Below are 25147 nucleotides of genomic sequence, written 5' to 3' on the forward strand. Positions count from 1 at the left end.
AGTTGAAGCCTGAGTAATCTGTTGCAACAATAACAGCTTCCTCCTTTGCAAAAGAGGCCCAGAATTTATAATCTTGTCCATCTATTTGCAACCTGACCTGGCATAGGTTACATATGTGAAAGACAAAATAGTTAATAGATCGGAAAACAGCAAAGTTAAAATTTAAAGCACTCTGCTGATAGTCTCTTATTATAATTTATTCATAGAAAGTCTACACAATTTCTTATTGGCCACAAATCACTTTGATCATTATATCTGAATCCAGGTCAAATAATCTGTGTCTAATTTTAAATAGTAAAACCTTCCCTTAGGTTTTCAATTAAGAACTTTATCAACAATTATATCTCATTTCCAAAGTTCAGAAGTCTCTGTTCTAAATATCTTATTCATGTTGAATAATGTCAGAGTTCTTGTCAATTTTTTCTGAAAAACCAAATACTTGTTCACATCTGAGAGTGACAAATGGAATTCCAATTCCTCACACTGGAAATCAGGTACAATTTATTTCCTGCTTTTGGATACCACATTGATTTTGCAAATCCTTTCTTCACCTATCAATTTTTTTCTTTATATTGTCACATAAAACTGTAAATTGGAGAGCATTCTTCTTTCTTTTTTTTTAAAAAACTATTTTTATTAGATTTTTAAGAACCATACAAACACATAAAAGACATTAACAAATCATTCAAATAACTTCATTTAGATTTCAGTAGCATCAGTGTATCAATTTCACTACATTATTATCCAACTATCTTATCAATAATCTTTTCCCTTTAATATTTACCTTTTATATTAGTTATTTATTTTGTATTAGTATTTACAAGCACTGATTATTAATTACTGGTTATTTATATATATACATATATATTATTATTCTTTTCAAGCCATATATACAATTTTTCCCACACGGTATAGAATTCTTTCCTTTGATCATTCTACAATTCTATAGTAAGCCTGCTCATTTCTGCACAGTCCAACATTGTCTTTATTACTATTATCTCTGTAAGGGGGGGGATGGGGGCGTTTCATCCTTCCATGTTTGTGCAAGTGCTAATCTTGCAGCAGTTAATATATGTATTATAAAATAATAACTCATTTTTGTACGTTGCCCTCTCATGATCCCCAGAAGATAGGTTTCTGGCTTTAATTCTAATTCATATTTTGTCATTTCCTTTATCCAATTACTGATCATATTCCAAAATTTCCTAATGACTGGACACGTCCACCATAAGTGGCAAGATGTTCCATGATCAGTTTTACACTTCCAGCATTTTGGATTTACATTCAGATAGATTTTGGCTAATCGTGCCGGGGCCTAATGCCACTGGTAGAACATTTTACATAAATTTTCTTTATTCGCTACTAATAAAGTCAATTTATAATGTTCTTTTCATATTTTTTCCCAATCTTCTAATTGGATCATGCAGCCAAAATTTTTCATCCAGGCTAACATATTCTCTTTCACTGTTTCCTCAATGTTATCATAATATAAAAGATAATTATACATTTTTGTTATAAATTTAATATCTGGTTCAATCAGTATTTTATCTATTAAATTATATTTCTTAGCTATACCAAATTTTACCAGGTCTGATATATATATCTACTTTGTATTTGATAATATGTTATCCAATTCATACTTTTCCCTTCCTCTTCTAATTTTTGACTGATCTTTAAGCGTCCAGTTGAGTCTAACAAATCATCATATGTTATCTTTTTTGTTATATCTACTGTGTTGGGATGTCAGCGTCTCAATTGTTGAAAGCCTTATTTTTCTTAATATGTATAATATTGTTGCTCTGTAGCATATGATTGAAATTGTGTGTGTTTTGTATCCTTTTCCACCCCCATAAGTGGGCATTCTTCTTTCAATTATCTCCCAAAATAATTTATCTTCTTTCAAAGACATGAAAAACACTCTTAGAGCCGCCCCGAGTTTTCGGAGAGGGGCGGCATACAAATCTAATCAATTGAATTGAATTGAATTTCTCTTCAAAGGTAAGAGAAGCAGATAAGCAACAGCTTCCACAGGGAAATTTTCTTTTTACTCCTGTGGTAGAATTAAATAAAGGGGGGGGGGGGTGGATTTTCCCATAAAAAAAAATTAAGGGAGAAATATTGAGGGTCTTTTAAAAAAACATTAGAAAGAGCCAGATTACAATATAATACCATGTAAAGATAAATGTAACATCCACCACAAATTCCTTACAGTTAAAAAGAATAATTTTGAATTTAATGAGCAAAAAAAATGTTCTAAAAGTCAAATTAGGCATTATAAAATAGGTCAAAAGTCAAATAATTATGAATTGGGTGATTGTAAAAGTTCAAGAAGTGCAGTTCAAACCCAGATGTGCTTATGAAAGCTGAGCAGCTGGAGGCAAAGGATGGCAAGAGATTAGACCTTCTGATCACTCAATAATAAGAATTGCAGGCATCCAGCCCCCTCTCTTCTCTGTCTGTGCATGATTGTCCGAAGATCATCTTGGGTCATTTCTAGCCTCCCCTTTAAAAAACAAGGAGCAAAGCCCCCAAATAACCAGCTTTGGTGGCAAAATCAGCTGTTTGTCGGCAGCAGGAAAAAACGATCTCTGTTCAGCACTTGATGATGGAGGAAGGTTCGTGTTCCATTTTTCTAAACTCTGAAAATACATAAATGGCACTTACACACAAAAAAATAAGGGACAGAAAAAAAAAAACCCTCCCCTTTCAATCCAAGCAACATCTTATCACTCTCCCTTAAAGTAAAGCCAGCTACTCTTCATCCTGTTCCTCACCCCAGTTCACTATGAACCCTTCTCTAAAACCTGTCAATCAGCAGAAGCCCATTCTTGATCAGAAATTACAACACAAGTCTAGAAGCTATATTAAAAATGCTATTACGATCCCTACAAAGCAGTTTGGGCCACTCTAGGAGGTCAGGCCAGAGCACAGGACCTTCTGTGGCCGTGGCTTGGTGGGCGTAGAAAGGGAAGGATACTGCAAAACCTCCATTCTCACCTGACTCTGAGACCAGCCAGGGATGGTATTTGCCGGTTCTCCAAACTACTCAAAATGTTTGCGACCGGTTCTCCAGAACCTGTCAGAAGTTGCTGAATTTCATCACTGGCCCATAACTCTGGAAGCAAGCAGAGGTCCTCCCAGAGTCTGAAAACTTCCAGGCGGGAGTAAAGCCAGTGGAAGGAGGTGCCCTTACTCACTGAGGGGAGCAGTGGAGTCCCCCCAATCCCTTTCTGGTCCGAAAACAGCCAGGTGGGGCGGGAGTCTTGCTAGGAGACTCGTTTTATGCCAGGACCCAGCAGAGCCGGATTGAATTTCTGCATGGGAAATGGGGAAACCTGGGATGCTGTAGCTGGAGGGTCAGGATGGGCTGCTCTGTGGAAGACTTGCTGGATGCCTGGGACGGAAGGAGACTGCCTGTCCAGGTGGGCATGAAGAGTGTATGGAGAGTGGACTGTGCTGAAGAACGAAGCTGGAAAACCAACTAGGCTAAATAAAGGTATTTAAAAGAAAAGGGAAATATATATAAATAGGAATGTTGGGGTTTTTTGTTTGTTTGTCTGTCTCTCTTCCTCTCTGTCACTTGTGAACCGAATCAGATGGACATTTCTCCCAACACCCTGAGGACACTCAAATCTCCTCTTTGCAGGTCTCTGAGACTCCTGATCCCAGACAGTCTGAGCTGAGAGGGGCCCCAGTCTGGCCTTGCAGAATAAGAATTTGGGGGCTGGGAGGCCTCTCCCCAGAGCCCATGTGAATCTCCCTCAAATTCCTCACTTTGTAACGTCTGAGTAGATTTCCCAAAGTGTCTTCACCATTAGTTGTTCCTGGGACCTCAAAGCCCTGAACCTCCATTCCTTCCCCAACTCCATACAGCCCCCATTGGGGTCACTCACCTGCGAGGGGGCTGCTAAATGGCCTGGTTCCTCCCTGCATTGGAGAGAGAGACACAGAGTGAGAGGACAGAAAGGGAATGGACACAGGAACAGGAATGCTTTGTCCTGATCCTCTTCTCTCTCCTCACCATGAAACCTCTGCAGCCTCATGAATCTCTCAGAGGAGACCAGCCTGTTCATTTATTTCATGATTTAACTTCTATGACATCCATCTCTCCAAGGTGACTCCAGGAAGCTTGCAATAAAATTCAACAAATGCTATATAAAATATTTTAAACATTACGTTACAACATAGATTCCCCCACCAGATCACATTGCCATTGCTCTGAAAACAAGATCATATCTGCTGTGTGACCATTGTCCCGAGTTGGGCCCAAGATGATCTGGAAAAGGCCCATGTCCACCATGATGAACATGAACTTCTGGGCCGCTTCCGAGACCAAACCCAGAGATGGCAGATTGAAGACTCCTAGGACCAGAATCCTGGGGCAATTCCAGGCCAACCCTGAGATGGTCTCCAGCACTCAGGCAGGGAGGTGGCCATGCATCAAGGAGGCTGGTACAGTGGCAACAAGCCCAACTGATCTCTTGAGCTTAGATTCAGAAACAGGGAATCACAACCAGAAACCTGGGGATCAAGGCCCTTAAAGGCCAAAAGAGACTCTCAGAGGACCACTGCCATCCCACCTGCCCTTGGCCATTGAGACCGGCTGGTGCCAAACCCTCAACCCAGCTGGATGCATCTCTGAGAGGAGACTCTCCCCACTTCCAGAATCAGCCAGGTCTCAGCTATGCCACCTGAAGAGTCTCTAACCATTGGGGATCACGGCATTGCTGGTGGTTTTCCTATTTCCCACCAAGGAATGAAGGGCTCTTTCCCTCAAAGGGGCCCAGGCTCCACCATGCAGACTGTGGGCTGCCTTCCCTGCCTGGATGAAAGGGCCTGGAAATCCAACAGGGAGAGTTCCCCTTCTCCTCCGCAGGAACAAACCAGTGCAAGGAAAGTGGATTCTGCAAGTTCCTCCTACTTGGAAACCAGAGCAGCTTCTCCCTCAGAGCAAACTTTTCACCCAGGTGGATCTTCTCATCCTCTGGGGGGTTTCTTGTCCTGGATCTTCACTCCCAATATCAGCCTGGCTCTTATGGAAAGGGGGCCTCCTTCCCCAGCTTAGTTCTTAGGAGGAAATAGCACAACTATGCAGTTTCATGAGTTGCTTTTGTGTTTAAACACACACACACAATCCTCAAGTGATGGGGCCTATGAGGCCTGTTCTAAGTTGGAGATTACATGGAAGGAGGACAATTCACTCACTTGGGACTGCATTATAGTCTTCTTGACGTCTGTCTGCAAGGAGAAAAATCAATTAAAGGTCAAAAAAATCCACCAGAGATCATTCAATCTCTCCCTCAGTAAGAGGAAGAACCCCAGGAGATATTTGACAGTCGCTTTGTCCCATCAATAAAGACAGATCTTCAAAATACAAATGTGTCTCCTGATTTGCCCCAAGAGAGACCTGCTGCCTCTGAGATGGATGGAGGGGAATTGGGGGAAGCAGCTGGGAGGGGAGGAGGGTTCCCATGGAAATCCTTCTCTGCTGCTCTTTGATCAAAGCCTTTGAGGGGGACAGAGGAACTGGGAGGCCTCTTCCCAACTCAGAAGAACCTCAGACTGCTTGAATCTCAGACTCAGCTGAACCGAGATTGGAGTCCCAGCAAGAGGCTGAGATCTCAGATGCTCCCCAAGAGGGCTGGGACAACAGGACAGAAGGAGGCCCAGAAGGAGCTCCCCAAAGGGAAAGGCATAGGGGGGTGGGTTTCTCCCCATCTTCCTTCCATCATCCCCCCCAAAAGATACTTACTGATGAATACCACGATCCCAACAATCACACCCACTACAACCAGAGCAGCCACAACAAAGCCGATGATGAGCCCAAGGTTGGATTTTGAAACGGTGGGTTCTGAATTGGGAGAAAGAGCAATTAAATTTGAATATTTCTTGTATGATGGTAACAATCATCAATTTAAAAATTAGATTTCAATTTGAATTTTGAAACTTTGGAAATCCGGTGTATGTTTGGGACACATCTGAGCATCTGCAGAGTTCTTTGAGAGGGGGCTTTTTTCCTTGGGTTTTATGCTGAGCCTCAGGAATTCACATATCGTATCATAAAATAATGTGCAGCTTCTTTCTTAGAGCAGCAACACAAAGTGACCTTTTGACCTTTAAAGCAGGAGACCCTGTTAGTCTCTGATGGGAAAAAACTCAGAATTGGGAGCCTCTTTTCTGACTCCTGATGTCCATCAGTCCAGCCAAAATTTGCCTTCAGAAAAGGGGCTACCAGACTCCTCCTGATTCTTACACTTTAGGAATTGTGTACAAAAGGAAATCTATTTCTGGTGCTCAATGTAACTGCTGCTTTTCTGCTGGGAGGAAGAACCAGGGGAGGCCTAAGAGAGGATCTAAGGGCATTTCATCAGGATCAGCCAAGTATTGTGATGGGGTTGCCGATCGGTTTCCGGTCACAATTCAAAGTGTTGGTTATGACCTATAAAGCCCTTCATGGCATCAGACCAGAATACAGTGGTACCTCGAGATACGAGTTTAATTCGTTCCGGACCTGGGCTCTTAAGTCGAGCAGCTCTTATCTCGAACGACTTTTCCCCATAGGAATTAATGTAAATAATTTTAATTGGTTCCAGCCCTCAAAAAACTCACAAAGTTAGTCTAAATTATGCAGAAAGACATGTTTTTAATGAAGAAATGTACATGTACATATAAATGAATAATGAAGTTTCTTTCACTTAACTTGTAAACTTTCTTAAACTTTTAAATTTACATATGTTCAACTTCTCTACCACCCAATCCTGTAGGACAGAGGTCCCCAACCCTTTTTGCACCAGGGACCGGCTTTAAGCGATCAAGAGAGGAATGGGTGAATGAATGGACGGAGGGTGGGAAGGAAGGAAGGAAAGAGGGAAGGGACAGGAACAGAGGAAGGAAGCAAGGAAACTTATGAAAGGGGAGAGTAAGAGAGGAATGAGTGAAGGGAGGGAGGGAGGGAAGAAGGTGGGAAGGAGAAAGAAAAGAAGAAATAGAGGAAGGGAAGGTAAAAGAGAAAGAAAAAGAGCAAGAAAGAAAGAAAGAAAGAAAGGGGAAGGGACAGGAACAGAGGAAGGAAGCAAGGAAACTTATGAAAGGGGAGAGTAAGAGAGGAATGAGTGAAGGGAGGGAGGGAGGGAAGAAGGTGGGAAGGAGAAAGAAAAGAAGAAATAGAGGAAGGGAAGGTAAAAGAGAGAAAGAAAAAGAGCAAGAAAGAAAGCTGCAAGCACCCCCCCCGAGCCCCCCAGGCCGGCTGCAACCTTTTAAAACACGCGCGCCGCTTCGCAGCTGTCTCCTGAAGCCGAACGCGGAAGTTAGCGTTTGGCTTCAGGAGACAGCTCCTTGGCGCTTGTATCTCGAATTTGGGCTTGTAAGTAGAACAAAAATATCTCTCCCCTCCCAGCTCTTATCTCGAGTTGCTCTTAAGTAGAGCAGCTCTTATGTCGGGGTTCCACTGTATCTCCAGGACCGCCTTCTGCTGCACGAATACCAGCAACCAGTTAGGTCACACAGAGTCGGTCTTCTCCGGGTCCCGTCGAATAAACAATGTGGCAGCCCCAACCCTCTGGAACCAACTCCCCCCAGATATCAGAGTTGCCCCCACCCTCCTTGCCTTTCATAAGCTCCTCAAAACCCACCTCTGTTGTCAGTCATGGGGGAATTGAAATTTTCCCTTCCCCCTAGGCTTTACATTTTTGTATGTATGATTGGTTCTCTAAATTGGGGGTTTTTTACATTATTTTTAATATTAGATTTGTTTACATTGTCTTTTTATTGTTGTTAGCCGCCCCGAGTCTGCAGAGAGGGGCGGCATACAAATCAAATCAATCAATCAATCAATAAATTCTGTAGTTTCCTTTATAGCACCTGAAGTCATTTCTAGGGTCTGGTCCCTGCAGCTTCACCAACCTCAAACAATGGAAAAACCAATGGATTAAAACTCAGGCATGTTCACATCATGACACACCTGGGATCAGATTTCTCTCCCACCCCCCTCCAGGCTGCCAAAGAGCCCAGCCTTTCCCTCCCTGCAGCCTCTCACCCTTCAGCTCCAAGTCCAGAGGATCCTGCAGGCCGTCGTGCTCCACGTGGCACCGATAGCGGCCACTCTCTTTGGGGTCGATCTGGATGCTGATCCAGTAGTGGTAGGTCCCATCCGCGTTGGGGGTCAGAAACCCACGGAAGGTGTCCTGCAGCCAGACCTCCCCATCCCTCGTCCAGGAGGCATCGATCTCCCTGGGGTAGAAGCCGTGGACCCGGCAGACGTGGGTCTCCATCCCATCCTTCACCTCCGTCCTGCTGCTCATCGTCACCACTGGAGGCTCTGCAGAAACACCGGAATTGACTCTGAGCCCCTCCAGAGACTGAAAGGTGGGTGAGAAAATCAGGGGCAGGAAACTCTCCCCCTATTTCCCCCTCCACACCTGAAGCATCTCAAGGGGTTTTGGGAAATGCTCCGAATCTGGAAAACGCTCAACCACAAGAACTCCTGATTTTGAGTCCTTCCCAGGGACTCAGCCTGAAAAACCTCCGGCAGCAAATTGAGGGTCCAAGGAAATTCCTCTCTGTCTGCTTTGACCTCTGGCTGATCTTGGGCTGCTCCCTTCAGGGGAGGGAGAGTGGAGATGGTCTCTTAGGTTCCCTCTCAAAACAGCCACAACACAGAAGATTCTCTCTACTTTCTGCATCCTCTTCTGCTCCCCTGAATCTGAGGCTGCTCCAGGCCTCTTTCCAAGGGACACAACCACTGCCTTGTGTAAGTTGCGCGCGCACACTTGCACCCCCCCCAAATACACCCCCCCGCACACCCTTTTCCAAGGGCGTGCAAGCAACCGGGTGTTGGAGTTGGGGGCAGGGAGCGACAAAAGTGCGGAGGCGCCGTGCACACTCCCCATCCCCCTACCAGCCCGCAGTAGACATGGGTGGAAGGAAAGGAAGCCGCGGCCGCCCCCACCTCCCCATGGTGTCTCTGGCCCCCTCGCGCCCCTGGCCTCTCACCGCTGCCCCCTGCCTGCCCGATCCGCCCCCTCTCCGGCTTTCTCCGCCTCCCGCCTTGGGGCGCGACTTCTCCCGCGGAGGTGGCGGCTGCGACTTCTCCTCATCATCCACGCTCCCAACCAGGGGGCTGCAAGAGGATTTTCTCCGCGTGCTTCAGGAATGCCTGCCCCGCCCCTCTCGCAGCCCCTTCACTGAGAGAGTGTGTGTGTGTGAACTCTTGAACCATTTCCAATAGCCCTCACCTGTTATTAGAAATGGTCCAAGAGTTCACATACACACACACACACAAGGGGGGAGGAGAGAGGGATGGAAAAAGAGAAGATAGTAATAATAGTAATAGATTTTGGTTTTGTTTTATTATTAATTTCTTTTAATACATACATACATACTTCTATGCTGCCCAGTCCCAAAAGGACAGCCGCTCAGACACTACTATTCCACCCACACCGAAAAAAAATTAGAGGGAACATTGCACACAACCCCAATTTTAAGGGGAAGAGAGATCAAACGGAATCTCACACATCAATTTGGAAAAGAGATTTTGTCTCTGAAAAGTGTGTGTGTGTGTGGGGGGGGAACGACAGAGAGAAATTGAGGCCAATGGAAGAGAGAGAGGGTCCTCTTCCCCAGGCAGGGAGGGGCTGTTGGTGATGATAAGTGTGTGTGGGGGATTCCCCTATTGATCCTAATCTCATGCAGCTGATCCTGGAGGGATCAAGGGCCCCAGGGGGGAAGGGAGAGACCGAGGGGGGGAGGGGTGTTCTAGATGGTAAATTAATAAAAAATCCTAGGGAAAGATTATAATGTGAGTCCCCCTGTGGGGGGAGGGGGTGTTTCTGAAGGTGGGGAGGGGGTTAAGAGGAAAGGCTGACTGACAGCCACTGTTTGAGGCTGCATTGCCTGGTCCACTGAATGGCTGCCTGGTAGTGAGAACCAATCAGAGCTTCCCGTGTCCTGGAGAGAGGCTGGAAGGGGGGGAGGGGATTCCCACCATGGAGAAAACAGGCTGCAGACCAGGGACTCGAAGGGGCTGAATGGGTCCAAAAGATCCGGCCATAAAGGAGGAAAGTCCAGTCTCTGTTCAGATGCTCACCTGTCCTCAGCAGCGTCTCATTCCCATAGGACAGGTGCTTCTCCAGCCACTCAATGCAGATTTCCTCCAGGTAGAATTTCTGTCTCTGATTGAATCCTGGATCAGCGTCCAAATTCCTCTGGGTGATCTGGGCCTGGGGGTCGGGAGCCACCCAAGTGAGGGTCTCCTTGTCGAAGGTGATGTAGGTCCTCCCTTCGTAGCCATACTGCTGAAACCCTCCTTTGCTCCCGTCTCCCCGGAGCTCACAGCCATACATCCACTGCCATGTGTGAAGGCCTGAAAGACAAGAGAGGAGGATGGTTTCCGTAGTCCTGAAGATAGACAGAGCTTCCCCCCTTCCTGCAGGGACTTTGACAGAGGCACTGACACCCCCATTTCCTCCCCAGAGTCCAAGGGAAAGAAAGCCCCCATCACTAACCTCCCTTCCCCCCTCCCTCCCCCTCCCTCCCTGCATTCCCCTCCCCCCAGGACGGAGTCCCTGAACCTTCCCAGGAAAAGGGAATCTGGAAAAGGCAGCAGAGGATCCCAAGGGAGACGGAGAGAAGGAGGAGGGGGGAAAGAAACAGAGGGACGGAGATCCTTCCAACTTTCTCTCTGCTGTTCCTCTGGGGGGAAAGGAAGGGATCCCAGAGAGGGAACAGGAGCCTGGATCTGCGGCTGCAAAGAGGGACTGAGAATCTGGTGGTCTCAAAGAGGATCTGGTTGATCTACATAAAAGCTTGCAGGGATCCCTGTGACCATAAATCTTGGTCCATGTTCACAAATAGCATCAAGTCACAAGGGCTGGTTCCCACTTTGGTCTAACCAGAAACAAACCATGGTTTAGTGCAATGTGGGAATGAAGCCTTGAAGGGCCACAAATGAATATTTTCCTCAGCAACAGCAGCAAGTGGCCCAGTCTGATCTGGACACCTGAAGGGTTATTGGCCTTTGAAATGAGCTTGAAGTTCACAGTCTTTGCAAGGCCCTGGAGAAGATACTTAGACTTCAAGTGACCAGATTCATGGATTTAGAAGAAAACTGAATGTTTGAAAAAACCAAAAGGAAATCCTGAAATGTTTCTCCTCCTGTTTGGGCTTGAGAGGGAGGAAGGACGCCAGGAACTCTCAAATCTAAGGGAAAAACCACCTGGAAGGACAGTTGAACTAAAGTGACCAGTGTTTTCCCTCCCTTTCCCCACCCAGGAATGTCGGGTGAGGGGATCCTTTCTCTGCATCTTCTGCTCAGCCAGAGATCTTCCCTTTGGAGGAAGAGGAAGATCCTCGTGAGCTCCAGCCTGATCCTTCCCTCGAGAGGAGATTCCCTGATCTCCCCATGGGGAAAATGGACTTTTATTTATTTTTCTTTGAATAGTTTCCTTTTCCTCCTTTACTTTATGTTACCTCCTATTAGTTTGTATCTTTTGTTCAAAAGGTTTAATGCAAATTATCTTAAAAGGTTTAAGAGGCAAACAAGGTATCATTAAAGTTGTATGGAGAACCCAAGAGAGGCTGATGTCCCAAAGCCTTTACATGAATCAAGGCAGAGCAACCACATCTGGAATACTGGGAGCAGTTGTGGCCCAAAGACCCCCAAAAGGAGAGGAGGGAGCTGGAGAAGGTCCAGAGGAGGCGACTCAGGCGAGGGGAGGGGGGAAGCAGCCCCCCTTTGAGGAAAGGTGGGGACATTTGGGGCTCTTTAGCCTGGAAAGGAGGCTCCCACTAGACCCACAGGTGCTTTCAGCCCCTGCCCCCAAACAAGGTTCCTTGAAGGTGAATCTTCTCCCCCAAAGATGGCAGAAGGGGGGGGCTACTGAAGAAGGCCTCCCCCCCTCCAGGGCAGCCCCACCAAGAGGGCAGGGCAGGAGTTCAGCCTGAGGGACCAAGGATGGGAAGCCACGAAGGCTCTGAGAGACTCTGGAAGGGCCCCAAATGGAGGATCCTCTCTTCTCTGTCTTTCCCTCAGGATTGGGAGGATCCTGGCCCTGTGCCCCCCCAAGAGCCCCCACCCCATTTGGGTCTTCCTGGCCCCTCCTTCCAACTGGAGGGTGAGCAGAAGCTCCTGGCATTTGGGGACCTCTTGTCCCTCCAAATAGGGGGTGAAGGAAAGAGGGATCTGGTCATCCCAGGTGGATCTGCACTTGATCCCTTATTTCTCCAGTGGAAACAGAGAGAAGGAGGAGGACCTGCTTGCCCCAGAATTTAATTAGGATCCACTGCCTTTTTTTGGAGGGGGGAGACCTGTGATTCCCTCCCTCCCCCACAGCAGGAGACCCACCAAGGTCAGACCCTCCAACTTTCATGGGGGGGGGGGGAGATTTTGGTCTCTTTTTATCTCATTTTATATCAATATCAACATTCAGAAAGACAGAGGGATAAATTTAAATAAGTTTTCATTAATTGCAATTGGCAGAACATGTCAGCTATGGACGCAAGGACAATCTTACATGGATTTTAGAAAAAGAATAAATATATTAAAAAGACTTTTTAAAAGGTGTGGAAGGAGCCTTTCCCTTTGAAGGGAGCCCCCCCTTTCCCCCCCTCTGGTTTCTGGGGAGGGGAATATGGGGCCAGAGGAGCCACCCGACCCATCACTCACCTTCGCTCTGATTGTAGCGATTCCTCGCTGTCTCCAGGTTTGCTCTGAATATCTCCTCAGAGCCACGGAAATTCCAGGTGTTTCTGTCCCAGTATTGGGGATCCTCCTTCTCCACCTTCTCCATCCAGGAGACTCGAGGCTCCCCTTTCCTACTGTTGCTGTCGTAGTAGCTGAAGAGTTGATCATCCACATAACCCAGAGAGACAAAGTGGGGCAGACCTTGACTGGGCTCCGAGATGCCAGTGAAGAAATACTTCATGGAGTGGGAGGAGGCGCCTGGAAGGGACCCAGAGGGGCAGAGTTAGGGGGCTTCAGTCAAGGACCCTGATGCTCTATGGGGCACAGAAGGCCCCATTCCCAGGTCTGGAAAGAAGGAAGAAGAAGAAGAGAAAATGAAGGGGGAGATGATGGGAGAGAGAAAGAAGAGGGTGGAAATTGAGAGCAACTGAGAGACACAGGAGCATCTTCTGGAGGGTCTGAAGGGTTGGAGGGGAGAGGGAGGTTGAGGGGGCAGAGAGGTCGAGGGGGCAGAGAGGTCGAGGGGGCAGAGAGGTTGAGGGGCAGAGAGGTTGAGGGGGCAGAGAGGTTGAGGGGCAGAGAGGTGGAGGGGGCAGAGAGGTTGAGGGGGCAGAGAGGTTGGGGGGCAGAGAGGTTGGGGGGGCAGAGAGGTGGAGGGGGCAGAGAGGTGGAGGGGGCAGAGAGGTTGAGGGGGCAGAGAGGTTGAGGGGGCAGAGAGGTGGAGGGGGCAGAGAGGTTGAGGGGGCAGAGAGGTTGGGGGGGCAGAGAGGTGGAGGGGGCAGAGAGGTTGAGGGGGCAGAGAGGTTGGGGGGGCAGAGAGGTGGAGGGGGCAGAGAGGTGGAGGGGGCAGAGAGGTTGAGGGGGCAGAGAGGTTGAGGGGGCAGAGAGGTGGAGGGGGCAGAGAGGTTGAGGGGGCAGAGAGGTTGGGGGGGCAGAGAGGTGGAGGGGGCAGAGAGGTTGAGGGGGCAGAGAGGTTGGGGGGGCAGAGAGGTGGAGGGGGCAGAGAGGTGGAGGGGGCAGAGAGGTTGAGGGGGCAGAGAGGTTGAGGGGGCAGAGAGGTTGGGGGCAGAGAGGTTGGGGGCAGAGAGGTTGGGGGGGGCAGAGAGGAAAGGAAGGGAAAGCAGAGACAGAGTGAGCAGGATCCCCAAATATTATGTGCTCCCCTCCAATTGTTCCCCACTTCCAGCAAGGCCTCCCTCCACCCCCTCCCCCTTCTGCATTGCTCAGTCTCTGCCCCATGGAGGCTGCAGGGGCCCCACAGGAAGAAGGGGGGCTCCATCCCCATCTGGTCCCCCCAAGAGATATAAAAAAACAATCTGACTTCACTGAGGCCCAAAGTGGATTGTGAATAGGGGCAGATTTGAGGGGGGAGGGGATTTTATAAAATAGGGGGAGGGAGGGGGGAATTGGGGTGAGACCGGAGGCCGTGGGATCCTTACAGGAAACCCAAACTCTTTGCCTATGAGTTATGGGGAGGGAAAGGGGGGAGCAAAGGGAGCATTTTCCCCCTCACCCCCACCCCCCGATTGGGAAATCCCCCCTCCCGTCCCAGAGTTCAGGCATCCGAACAGGACTTGGCTTTGAACCCAGGACTCAGTGGGGCTCAACCCCACACCTTCAGCCATGGGGGCCCAGTGGTTAGAATGCAGCATTGCAGGCTAATTCTGCCCACAGCCAGGAGTTCAATCCTGACCTGCTCAAGGTCGATTCCTTCCGGTAAAATGAGGACTCAGATTGTTGGGGCAAAAGGCTTAAAAACACCATGAAGTGGACTACAGGTCGTCCTCTACTTCCAAAAGTTCACTTAGTGACTGTTTAATGTTATGACATCAGTGAAAAAAGTAACTGATGGTGATTTTTCACACTTACGACCACTGTAGCATCCCCGTGTTCTTCATGTGATCAATTATATTTATCACGGTGACAGTGTCCTGGGGATCATGTGATCTCCTTTTGCAACTTCTGACAACCACTCAATGGAGAAGCAGATTCACTTAAAAACCATGTTACTAGTTTAACAACTACAATGATTTCCTTAACAAATGTCATAAATTGAGGCAAAACGCACAAATTTCTCACTTAGCAACATAAATTCTGGGGTCAGTTATGGTTGCAAGTCGGGGACTAGATATATAAATCTAAGTGCTGGTGCTCTTGCTGTGCCACAGAAAACCTGTGATGATCCCAAGAGAGAATAAATAAAGAATTCCAGCCACCCAATTAGGGTCTGAAGCCATAATTCCCAGGTGCAAGAAAGGCACCAGATTTGTTCTGAATCTCAATTTCTCTGACACTTTTCCTCTTTTGAAGCTGATCCTGAACTTTGTCAGCCAACTTGGGAGGACGGTGTGTATAGGAATAAGAATAAAATAGGATATAAAATGGAACAGAATAGAATTCTTTATTGGACACACAAGGAATTTGTCTCTGGTGCAGAAGCTGTTAGTGATCTCAATTATCCACCAGCGACTTTCAAGTCTTAACTGAGAGTTTCTCTAACTCAGCCACTTGGGCTTCAGTGCGGACTACAACTCCCAGAATTCCCCTCACCCCAGAAACACCTGTGAAATCTCCAAGGCCCCTTTGTTGGTGTCTATTCTGAAAGCTCTTCAAGGCAAAAATTCTTCCAGAGCACCAAAGATTTTAAAGATCACTTTCAGGATCATTAACGGGACTTATTTGGGCAGAACGTGCGTCTACACAGGAAATAAACAGTCCCTCTGCCCATTCCCTCCAGTATGGTCTCCCAGTCCTTCCCAGTTCAAGGCAAAGGCCTGGGCCTCCTCCTTCCTGCTCCTCCCCACAATCCCAGGGGCTGCTCAGAACCTTTGGGGATCCCCAGATCCACTTCCAGCTCTGGGGAGATTTCAGAATCCAAATGGATCAGATTGGACTCTCCGTGATCCAGAACCTGCTTCTTCCCCTTGTGGGGCTGAGCAATGAGCAAGGCTGAAGTCTGCCTGAGAGGAGAAACGTGTGAATGTAACTCACAACCCTGAATCCTCCTCAAGTCAGAAATGACAGGTGTGACTGTAACACAGGTTTGCATAGGTTTGGCATCCTCACAATCGTGAATGTGCCTCCAGTCAGGAACGGCTGATGAGTTTGGGCCTGTCTGTGTCCAAGCAAGCGGCTCATTTCATGGTCACCACCCAGAGGTCTTCTCTCCTTTTACCTCCAAGCAGCTTATTTCATCCTTAAATTCCTGCCAATATTTTTTAATGTCTTTTGAAAAGTTGCTATATTGATAAATTCTCAGCGCAAACAGCCAGGAACACCCCACGTTCCCCATTATGAAAGAATAAATAATATATTGTAAACATTTTTTGATTTTGCAAACTGTCCCATGTTGGGAGCTTCAGAAATGAGAGAAGGAACCACTTGGGAGGCAAATCTCTGCCTGTACCCCCCAAAAAGCTCTAGGGATATTGGGGGTCATTTTAGGACCAAGTGATGGGGGGGATCAGGAGAAAGTAACAATCAGGAAGGAGGAAGATGGATGACCCCCAAAGCCCTATCTTTAAAAAACGACAATTACTTAAAATTATTAAGTCAGATTAAAAAAGATTTAGAAATATGGAGTAATTTACAATTATCATTTGTAGGAAGAATCTCCACAGTTAAAATGAATATTCTTCCAAAAATACTATTCCTTTTTCAAGTGATTCCGATAAATCCAGGAGCGAAATTCTTTGACGAATTGAATAAGATAATAAGAAAATTTATTTGGCAAGGTAAAAAATCAAGAATAAAGCAAAATTCATTAGAAGACCGTAAGGAGAGAGGGGGCCTGGGGCTTCCAAATTGGAAACTATATTATCACGCCACGGCTCTGACATGGATAAAAGAATGGCTTACACTAGAAAATCAAAGATTGCTTAACCTAGAAGGCCACGACTTGATGGTCGGGTGGCATGCATTTGTTTGGTATGATAAGTTAAGAACCCACTCATATTTTAAAAATAATGTTATTAGAAAGGCATTGATAGAAGTGTGGAATGAAATAAAGAAAAATCATTTTTTAGTAATGCCAGAATGGGTTTCACCCCTTGAAGCCATAGTACACCCAAATCTTAAAGGAAAAGGTAAGATTTGGAAATATAGTGATTTGTTAAATAATCAATTAAAATTAAGAACAAAACAAGAGTTATACGAGTTAGGTATAGACTTAGATTGGTGGCATTATATGCAGATTAGTTCTAGATATCAAATAGACGTAAAGACTTACATTTTCAAGTGAAATAGAAGGAACTGATACCTTTCCTTTGGAATATTTACCCTTGGATTAACCTAACTGGATTACTTGCTGATTGTTTTTGGATTACTTTGGATTACTTGCTGATTGCCTTTTTCTTGGGATTATTTTTTTGAAAACTTTTTCACATCTGTCTGGACATATGAACTTCTGACTTCTAACCTGACTCCATTTTGAGATCTATTTTTTTGCCTTTGTCTTGGATTTGGAAAAGAACACAGACTCCATTTTAACCACAAGAAAATTATTAATTTGACTTTCTTCTTGAGACCTGCAATCGGGATTAAGTACAATTGTATTTTCTGACATCTGGATTCATATTCTTCATTTATAATTTCTTGATTTATAAGAAGACTATAACTAAATACATTGTGTTTTTTTCTTTGATTAATTAATCCTTTTTTGATCCCCTTCTGATTTTTTCTTTTTTTATTTCTATCTGTAAAAGAAGTTTGAACTGAAGACTATGCATTGTTAGTAAACCTTGGTTCCCTGCTCTATTCTAATTATTTGAATTGAAATATTCCCCCCCCCCTTTTTTCCTTTTTTCTCTCTCCTTTTACTGCTTTATTAAGTCTTTTCTCCTTTCCTTCTTTTTCTTTATCTCCCTAGAATCTCCCTTTTTAAAATAGTTATTATTCTTTCTTTGCTGTTATTTACTTTGTTTTCTTACTAGACCACTTATTTTTAATCTTTATTTGTTTCTTATTTCTAAAGGTTTTACTTTTGTTTTCTGTGTTATTATATTTTTAAATTTTTTTTTCTTAGTCTTTATAATAATAACAGCAATAGTAATAACAACATATATTGGATTTTGAATTTTGAATTTTTTATTTTTCTTTTGACAACTGAATAGTTATAATTTAAGGGTAATTGTTAATAAAACAGATTGAATAGATTTGGAATTTACAGAAATTTTCTCCCTTTCACCACATACAAATTTAGATTGATTTAAATTAATTCGAATTTTAAACAGTGGATTCAAATTTGACAATGTCAACTTCTTCAACGGTTGTTAAAACGGTTAAAAAACAAACCACAGCAACAATCTCTTCTCCACAAGTGTCCCCGCGTCCTTCCCCGACGCACCAGGCGTCAGCTATGTCTTCCAAGGATAAAGAAAAAGACAAAACAACGCAGCCCAATTTTGCAACATTACAAGAAACTTTAAACAATATGCAGGACTTTATCTTTAAATCTCTAGAGAATGCTACCCAACAAAGAGAGGTTATAAAAGAGGATGCAACACAACAAAGGGAAGCTATAAAAGCAGACTTGGCAGAATTTAAAAAGGAGATGGCCCAACTGAAAGCTGATATGGGCGAGGTGAAAGACCAGATAAAGGTGATCCAACAAACACTACAAGAAAGCGATGATCGAGTGAAAAAGGTTGAAGAGAAATCCGATAAAAATGCAAAAAGAATTGATTATCTTGAAGGGAGAGCTGATGCAAGACACAGAAGACATGATGAATCAATTATTCAGCTGGAGATGCAACGTGCTTCGTATGGACTACGATTTCAGAACATGAAAGAGGAAAAAGATGAAGATTTAAAAATGACTATGGCGGAAACGATTGGAGGAATACTCCAGGAGGATCCTGCTGCGCTAGCGAAAGAAATCGATGAAGTTTACAGGACTTCGAATAGTTACATCCGTTGCCACAATCTCCCAAGAGAGATTCATATCAAATTCACCAGGAAAACTTTGCGAGATGACATACTTCATTGGGCAAGAAACTCCAAACTCCAACATCAAGGAGTGGAAATAAAAATATTAAAACAAGTTCCAAGAAGTGTCAGAGAGAGCAGAAGAGATTACCAGTTTCTTACCAGAATTTTGATCAAAGAAAATATAACCTATCGTTGGTTAATCCCACAAGGTCTTTCTCTGACATGGCGTTCTACAAGATACAAGCTGGAAAATGTAGAACAAGCTAGGTATTTCTTTGAAAATAGTGGCATTAGCCATATGGACTTTTCAGACAAACAACAAGAGGCTCAACAACAACCAGCACAACAGCAACCAGGGGAGATACTAGCAATTCAACAAGAAGAACTTTTGGGGGCCACTGCTCAAGTAATAGAGCAGGACCAAGGTGCTATAAGAAGAGTTCAGCCTCAGCGAGAAACCAAAAAACCTACTAAATGACAACAACTAAAGATCTAAAGATCTTTTCGGTAAATGTTAATGGACTTAATGAACCAAGGAAAAGGAAACAAATCTTTTCTAAAATCAGAAATCAAAATGCTCAAATTGCAATATTACAAGAAGTACATATCAAAAAAGATAACCAAAAATTATTGTTGAATCCCAAAATTGGAAAAATGTATGCTGCATTAGCAGATCAAAAAAAAAGAGGTGTGGTGATGTATGTAGAGAATTCTATAAATTCCAAACAAATATATAAGGATAATGATGGTAGAATACTGATTGTACAAGTTGATATTGAACCTAGACCTATAGTGGTTGTTTCTATTTATGCTCCCAATGAAGACCAAATGACATTTTATAAAAATTTACATCAAATAATAATAGATTTAGCTATTGAGAATGTATTAATAATAGGTGATTTTAATGCTATTGTGAATAGGCAATTAGACCATTCAGGGGGAGGGAGTCATAATAAAAGGAAAAAAACAAAAAGAAATCTATTACCGAGTACTTTCCAAAAAATGAAAACAGAATTATTGTTAAATGATATATGGAGGGAAAGACACCCCCATAAAAGACAATTTACGTTTTATTCTAATCCTCACAAAATCTGGACAAGAATAGACATGGTATGGACACCAAAAATGCTTGCAGAACAAATAAGGGAAGTAGAGATAGATGTTAATACATGGGCTGACCACAACCCAATAGTGGTTTATATAAGAAGGAACAACAAACAGAATATTTGGCGGATGAATAGAAATATACTAAATGATAAGAAATATAAGGATTGGATCGAAAAGGAATTAAAAATATTTCTTGAAATTAATAAAACCCCAGACACCACTCCACAGAATATATGGGATACACTCAAAGCTTATATAAGAGGGTTAACAATATCTTATACAGCAAAATACAATAAGGAAAATAAATTAAAGTACGCACAATTAATAAATGAATTAAAACAATTGGAATTTGCATCGCAGCAACACACCAAGAACAGAGACTTTAAAACAGAAATAAATGTAATTAAACATAAAATTAGAATTATAGAACAAAATCAAATAACTGAAAAAATTAAAAGAGCAAAACAACATTATTTTGAACATGCAAATAAACCAGGCAGATGGTTAGCATATAAACTTAGAAAGCAGAGTCAATCCAAATTGATAAAAAAATTAGAACACAAAGATGGTACAATAAAATATGATACAGAAGGAAAGGCGGATATTGTTTATAATTTTTATAAAGATCTTTATGCCAAAGACAATGTTAGTGAAGATGAGGTTTTTAATTACCTACAGGCTTCAAAATTACCACAAATAACAGAAGATCAACAGACTATGTTGGATGGTCCAATAACAATGGAAGAACTCCTAACTATAATTAAAAAACAGAAAAACAATAAGGCCACTGGTCCAGATGCTATACCGGCAGAATGGTATAAGATAGACAATGAAATAGTAAGAAATTATATGTTAGAAACTTTTAATTTATGTAGACTTGAGGGTAAAATTCCGAAATCTTGGTCAGAATCGTTGACAACTTTAATACACAAATCCGGCACTGACCCAGTAAAAATCAAAAATTATAGACCCATATCTTTATTAAATGTAGATTATAAAATATTTATTGCCATTTATGCAGATAGACTTAAAAGAATTATAAATGGAATAATACATCAAGACCAAAATGGATTTTTACCAGGGCGACAAATTAAAAATAATCTTAGAACAGTAATAAACACATTAGAATACTATGAACAACACCCAGATAAGACAGCATCCTTAATGTTCTTAGATGCTCAAAAGGCCTTTGACAACGTTAACTGGACATTTATAAAAATGCAATTAAACAAAATGAGATTTGGCTCAAAATTTGTTAATTTAATAGATACTATATACTCAAAACAAACGACTAAGATAATACTAAATAATAATCAATTACAAGCACTTGATATAAATAAGGGAGTTCGTCAAGGATGTCCTATATCACCATTGTTATTTATTATGACACTTGAAACTTTATTAATTAAAATAAGAGCGGATTCCGAAATAAAAGGTTTAACTATAGGAGACGAAACTTACAAACTCCAAGCTTTTGCAGATGACTTAACGTTTATAATTGAAGAACCGATAACAACTGTTCCTTCTTTATTGCAAACTATTGAACAATACGGAAAGGTAGCAGGTTTAAAGATAAATAAAAGCAAAACTTCTTTCTTAACTAAAAATATGAATAAAATACAAGAAACTAAATTAGAAAATATTTCGGGAATAAAAACCGTAAAGAAAGTAAAATATTTAGGAATAAATTTAACAGCGAAAACAATAACATTAAAAAATGATAATTACATAAAATTATTATCAGAAATTAAAAAAGATTTAGAAACATGGAATAACCTGAAAATATCATTTTTAGGAAGAATTGCCACAATCAAGATGAATATTCTGCCTAAGGTTTTATTTCTCTTTCAGGTAATTCCAATAAACCCAGGGGGAACTTTTTTTAAAACTTTGACAAACTTAGTTAAAAAATTTATATGGCAAGGGAAAAAAGCAAGGATAAAAATAAACTGTTTGGAAGACATTAAAGAAAGAGGAGGATTTGGTCTTCCAAACTGGAAATTATATTACCAGGCCGCCGCCTTAACATGGATTAAAGATTGGATAACCTTAGAGAATAAAAGAATATTAAATTTAGAAGGACATGATCTTATGCTGGGTTGGCATGCATTTATATGGTATGACAAGGAAAAAAATCACTCATATTTTAAAAGACACACATTAAGGAAGTATTTACTAGAGGTTTGGAAGGACATAAAGAAAAATCACTTCTTAAATGTTCCAGAATGGATAGCCCCCCTAGAAGCAATAACACATCCAAAATCTATAAAAGACACGAAAATATTTTATAGATATAAAGACTTATTAAATGATCAGATGAAGCTAAAGCCTAGGAATAAACTACAAGAAGAAGGGATAATAATAGATTGGTGGCATTATGCCCAGATTCGATCCAGATACCAGAAGGATATAACTCTTTACACTTTTAATAAAAGTAAGAATTTGCTAAGTCATTTAATTATTAATAATTCAGTAAAAATGATAGGGAAAATATATAAATTTCTTATTGCTCACAAAAATATAGAGTTGACTCTAAAAGATACCATGATAAGATGGTGCAGAAATATAGGTAAGGAAATAGATATAGATACTTGGGAAAAAGTTTGGATTAATAATTGGAAAATGACCAAGTCAGTTTCATTAAAAGAAAACCAAATTAAAATGTTTTATAGATGGCACCTTCCACCAAACAGGATAGCAAAAATGTTTCCTAAAACATCCCCACTGTGTTGGAAATGCAAGAAAGATATAGGAACTTATTACCATCAATGGTGGACATGTGGTAAAGCTAAAATTTATTGGAAGATGATTGAGAAGATATTAAAAGAAATATTAAAATATGACATAGATAACACCCCGGAATTTTACTTATTAGGAATTACTAATCAGACTTATAAGAAGGAAACTCTTTACTTAATAATACACATATTAACTGCGGCTAGAATAATATATGCGCAAAACTGGAAGGGGGAGGAAATCCCCAAGAAAGAAGAAGTTATAGCTAAAATATTAGATTGCGCCGAAATGGATATGATGACAAGACGATTAAACGATCAAGAAGATACAAAATTTTATGAAACATGGAACAACATATATAAATGGTTAGATAAGAAAAAATAAGAGATAGATCTGTTTTTATTTAGGTAATAACAATATTAGATGTATTTGTTGATGACTTTGATATAGTAGTTTACTCACAAGCGATATATTAAAAATTTTGTTTTACGTATGTTTAGTAATTGAGATTTGTTTGAATGTTTGATTAGATGAATATATTACACATAAATAACATATTAAGCATTTTTACTTATACCGTACTAATATTGCATTTAAGATTTGAAAATTTTTTACTAAATTTTTTAACATTTAACAAATGTTTGATTATGTATTCTTTTTTCTATTTGAATGTATACTTTCAAAAGAAGCGGGGAAATACATCCCCATTTTATGTTTAATGTTTGTATGTCTGTATGTCTGTTTTAAGAAAAATAATAAAAAAATTGAAAAAAAAAAAAAAGACTTACATTTTCAAAAAAGAAAATAATGTACTGGGCAAATTATTATTCCAAAATCAAACAAAGACAATTGGTAATGTTTATAAATATTTACTAAATTATAGAACGATAGGTTGGATATTGAAAGATAATATGATCAGTTGGTGCAAAAATTTTGGCAAAGAGATTGATTTAGATACTTGGGAAAAGATATGGACCTATAATTGGAAAATAACAAAATCAATCTCTTTCAAAGAAAATCAAATTAAGATGTTCTATAGATGGCACCTTCCACCATATAGAATCTCTAAAATGTTTCCTTCGGTATCGCCCATTTGTTGGAAATGCAAAAAAGAAGTTGGTACATATTACCATACATGGTGGACCTGTCCGGAGACAAAAATATTTTGGAATAAAGTAGAGAATTGGATAAATGAAATAACAAAGGAGAAGATTAAAAAATCTCCTGAATTTTTTTTATTGGGTATTTCAAATATAAAGTATAAAAAAGATATTTACTATTTAATAATACATATATTGACTGCGGCACGAATAACATTCGCGCAGAAATGGAAAGAAAAGACGATACCGAAAGACTCTGAGGTGTTTAAAAAAATTATAGTGTGCAGAACTAGATATGATGACTAAAAGGTTGAACAATCAAATTGAAACAGAATTTTATAAAATTTGGGATAAAGTATATGATTGGTGGAATGTTAAAAATAGTATTAAAAATTAAACATATAAGAATAAATGATTACTTAAAAATTATAAGATAGAATTATATAGTTTATATAGTTCATATTATAACCAATTCAGAAGTGTTTATATTATTAATTTTTTTTATTTTTCTTGCATTATTAATAATTTGCTTATTGTTTTTTTTGATATATATATACATATAAGTATATTATTATTATTTTTTGTACAAAAAATATATAGAGAGAAACTCAATCAATAATCTTAATTTTAAAAATCTATAAGTAAATTTAATGATAAAGTAATTTTCAAGTGTGGTTTTTCTGCTTAGATCTTGTAACAGTTAGAGTTTTTTATATTTTGTATTAGTTAGACTTCTAAGATAAGCGGAGCAATAGTAGCTCCTTAAATGTTTAATGTTGTATGTCTTTGTTTGTTTTATTTTGAAAATAATAAAAAATATTTAAAAAAAAAAAAAGAAGCCCTTCTCTCCAGACTCTTATCCTGCTGTATTCACAGGAAGACTTTAACCCAGATCGATCCACTACAACAGCATCTGCCAAGACACGGATCCCATTAGAGAAACCAGCTGGGTCTTCCCAGCACCAGAAGCCCCAAAGAGCCCCAAAGCCCCTCCCAAGGCAGGAAAGGGGATCCAGGCGGAGGGGTTGGGTGAAGGCAGCCAGGAGGTTCTTCATCTGATCTGATCACCTGCAAACGCCGCTTTCCGACAACCTCCACTTTGGGGGGGGGGGAGAACTGCTCTTGGGGCGCCCAGATGGACTTGACTGACCTCTGGAGGGGCCACTTTGTCCTGTTCCCAGAGGGGTCTCCTGGGGGCGAGTGGGGGCAGAGGCAACGGAATCCCCTCGAGGCCTCAACTCTTTGGGACCGAATCTCAAAGTGGCCAGAGGGATGGGAGGGGGAGCGGACCAGAAAGAGGACCGAATCAGGATTCTATTTCTGGGAATCAACTTTTTTTAGGGGGGGGAGGGGCCGGAACCCCCGAAGGCCCCAGAGGGACTCACCGTCGCAGCTGTCCCGGAGGGCGAGGGCCAGCAGCACCAGAAGCCAGAAGACCGCAGAGCGCAGAGCCATCCTGCCCCGATCCTCAACCTCCACTCCGCTCTCCGGAAAAGTCGCAGGCAAACAAAGACTCGCCCCTTGTGACCAGCAACGCAACAATCCAGGAAAAGGCGGCGATTGGGCAAGTTCAGCCAGTAGAAAAAATGTATCTCCG

General features: G+C 42.0%; 1 protein-coding gene across 4 annotated transcripts; it reads right to left on the minus strand.

Annotated features, from left to right (window-relative positions):
• Positions 1–608: 608 nt before the first annotated feature.
• On the minus strand, positions 609–25058 carry LOC139159736 (major histocompatibility complex class I-related gene protein-like). Of its 4 annotated transcripts, none has more exons than XR_011557831.1 (9): positions 24936–25058; positions 12662–12937; positions 10085–10360; positions 8036–8317; positions 5753–5851; positions 5206–5238; positions 3894–3927; positions 3198–3486; positions 609–2639 (listed from the first exon to the last, which is right to left on the minus strand). XR_011557831.1 is itself a non-coding variant. In XM_070737095.1 (8 exons), exons 1-7 carry the CDS (start codon positions 25003–25005, stop codon positions 3908–3910), a joined length of 1056 nt encoding a protein of 351 aa, XP_070593196.1. In that variant the 5' UTR covers positions 25006–25058; the 3' UTR covers positions 609–2639; positions 3894–3907. The 4 variants fall into 4 exon arrangements, 1 of the variants encoding a protein (XP_070593196.1); XR_011557832.1 differs by having other exon boundaries at positions 2998–3486; XR_011557830.1 differs by lacking the exon at positions 3198–3486 and adding an exon at positions 4022–4128.
• Between the last annotated feature and the right edge of the window lie 89 nt (positions 25059–25147).

The sequence above is a fragment of the Erythrolamprus reginae genome, chromosome 2, assembly GCF_031021105.1.
Source record: "Erythrolamprus reginae isolate rEryReg1 chromosome 2, rEryReg1.hap1, whole genome shotgun sequence".
Classification (NCBI taxonomy): Eukaryota; Metazoa; Chordata; class Lepidosauria; order Squamata; family Dipsadidae; genus Erythrolamprus; species Erythrolamprus reginae.

Coding starts and splice junctions, on each gene's coding strand:
- LOC139159736 (XM_070737095.1), bottom strand. CDS start 25,005: ATGGCTCTGCGCTCTGCGGTCTTCTGGCTTCTGGTGCTGCTGGCCCTC. Junction 5,852..8,035: donor TCTGGACTTGGAGCTGAAGG/GTGAGAGGCTGC, acceptor CTCCCAATTCAG/AACCCACCGTTTCAAAATCC. Junction 5,239..5,752: donor TGGGATCGTGGTATTCATCA/GTAAGTATCTTT, acceptor TTCTCCTTGCAG/ACAGACGTCAAGAAGACTAT.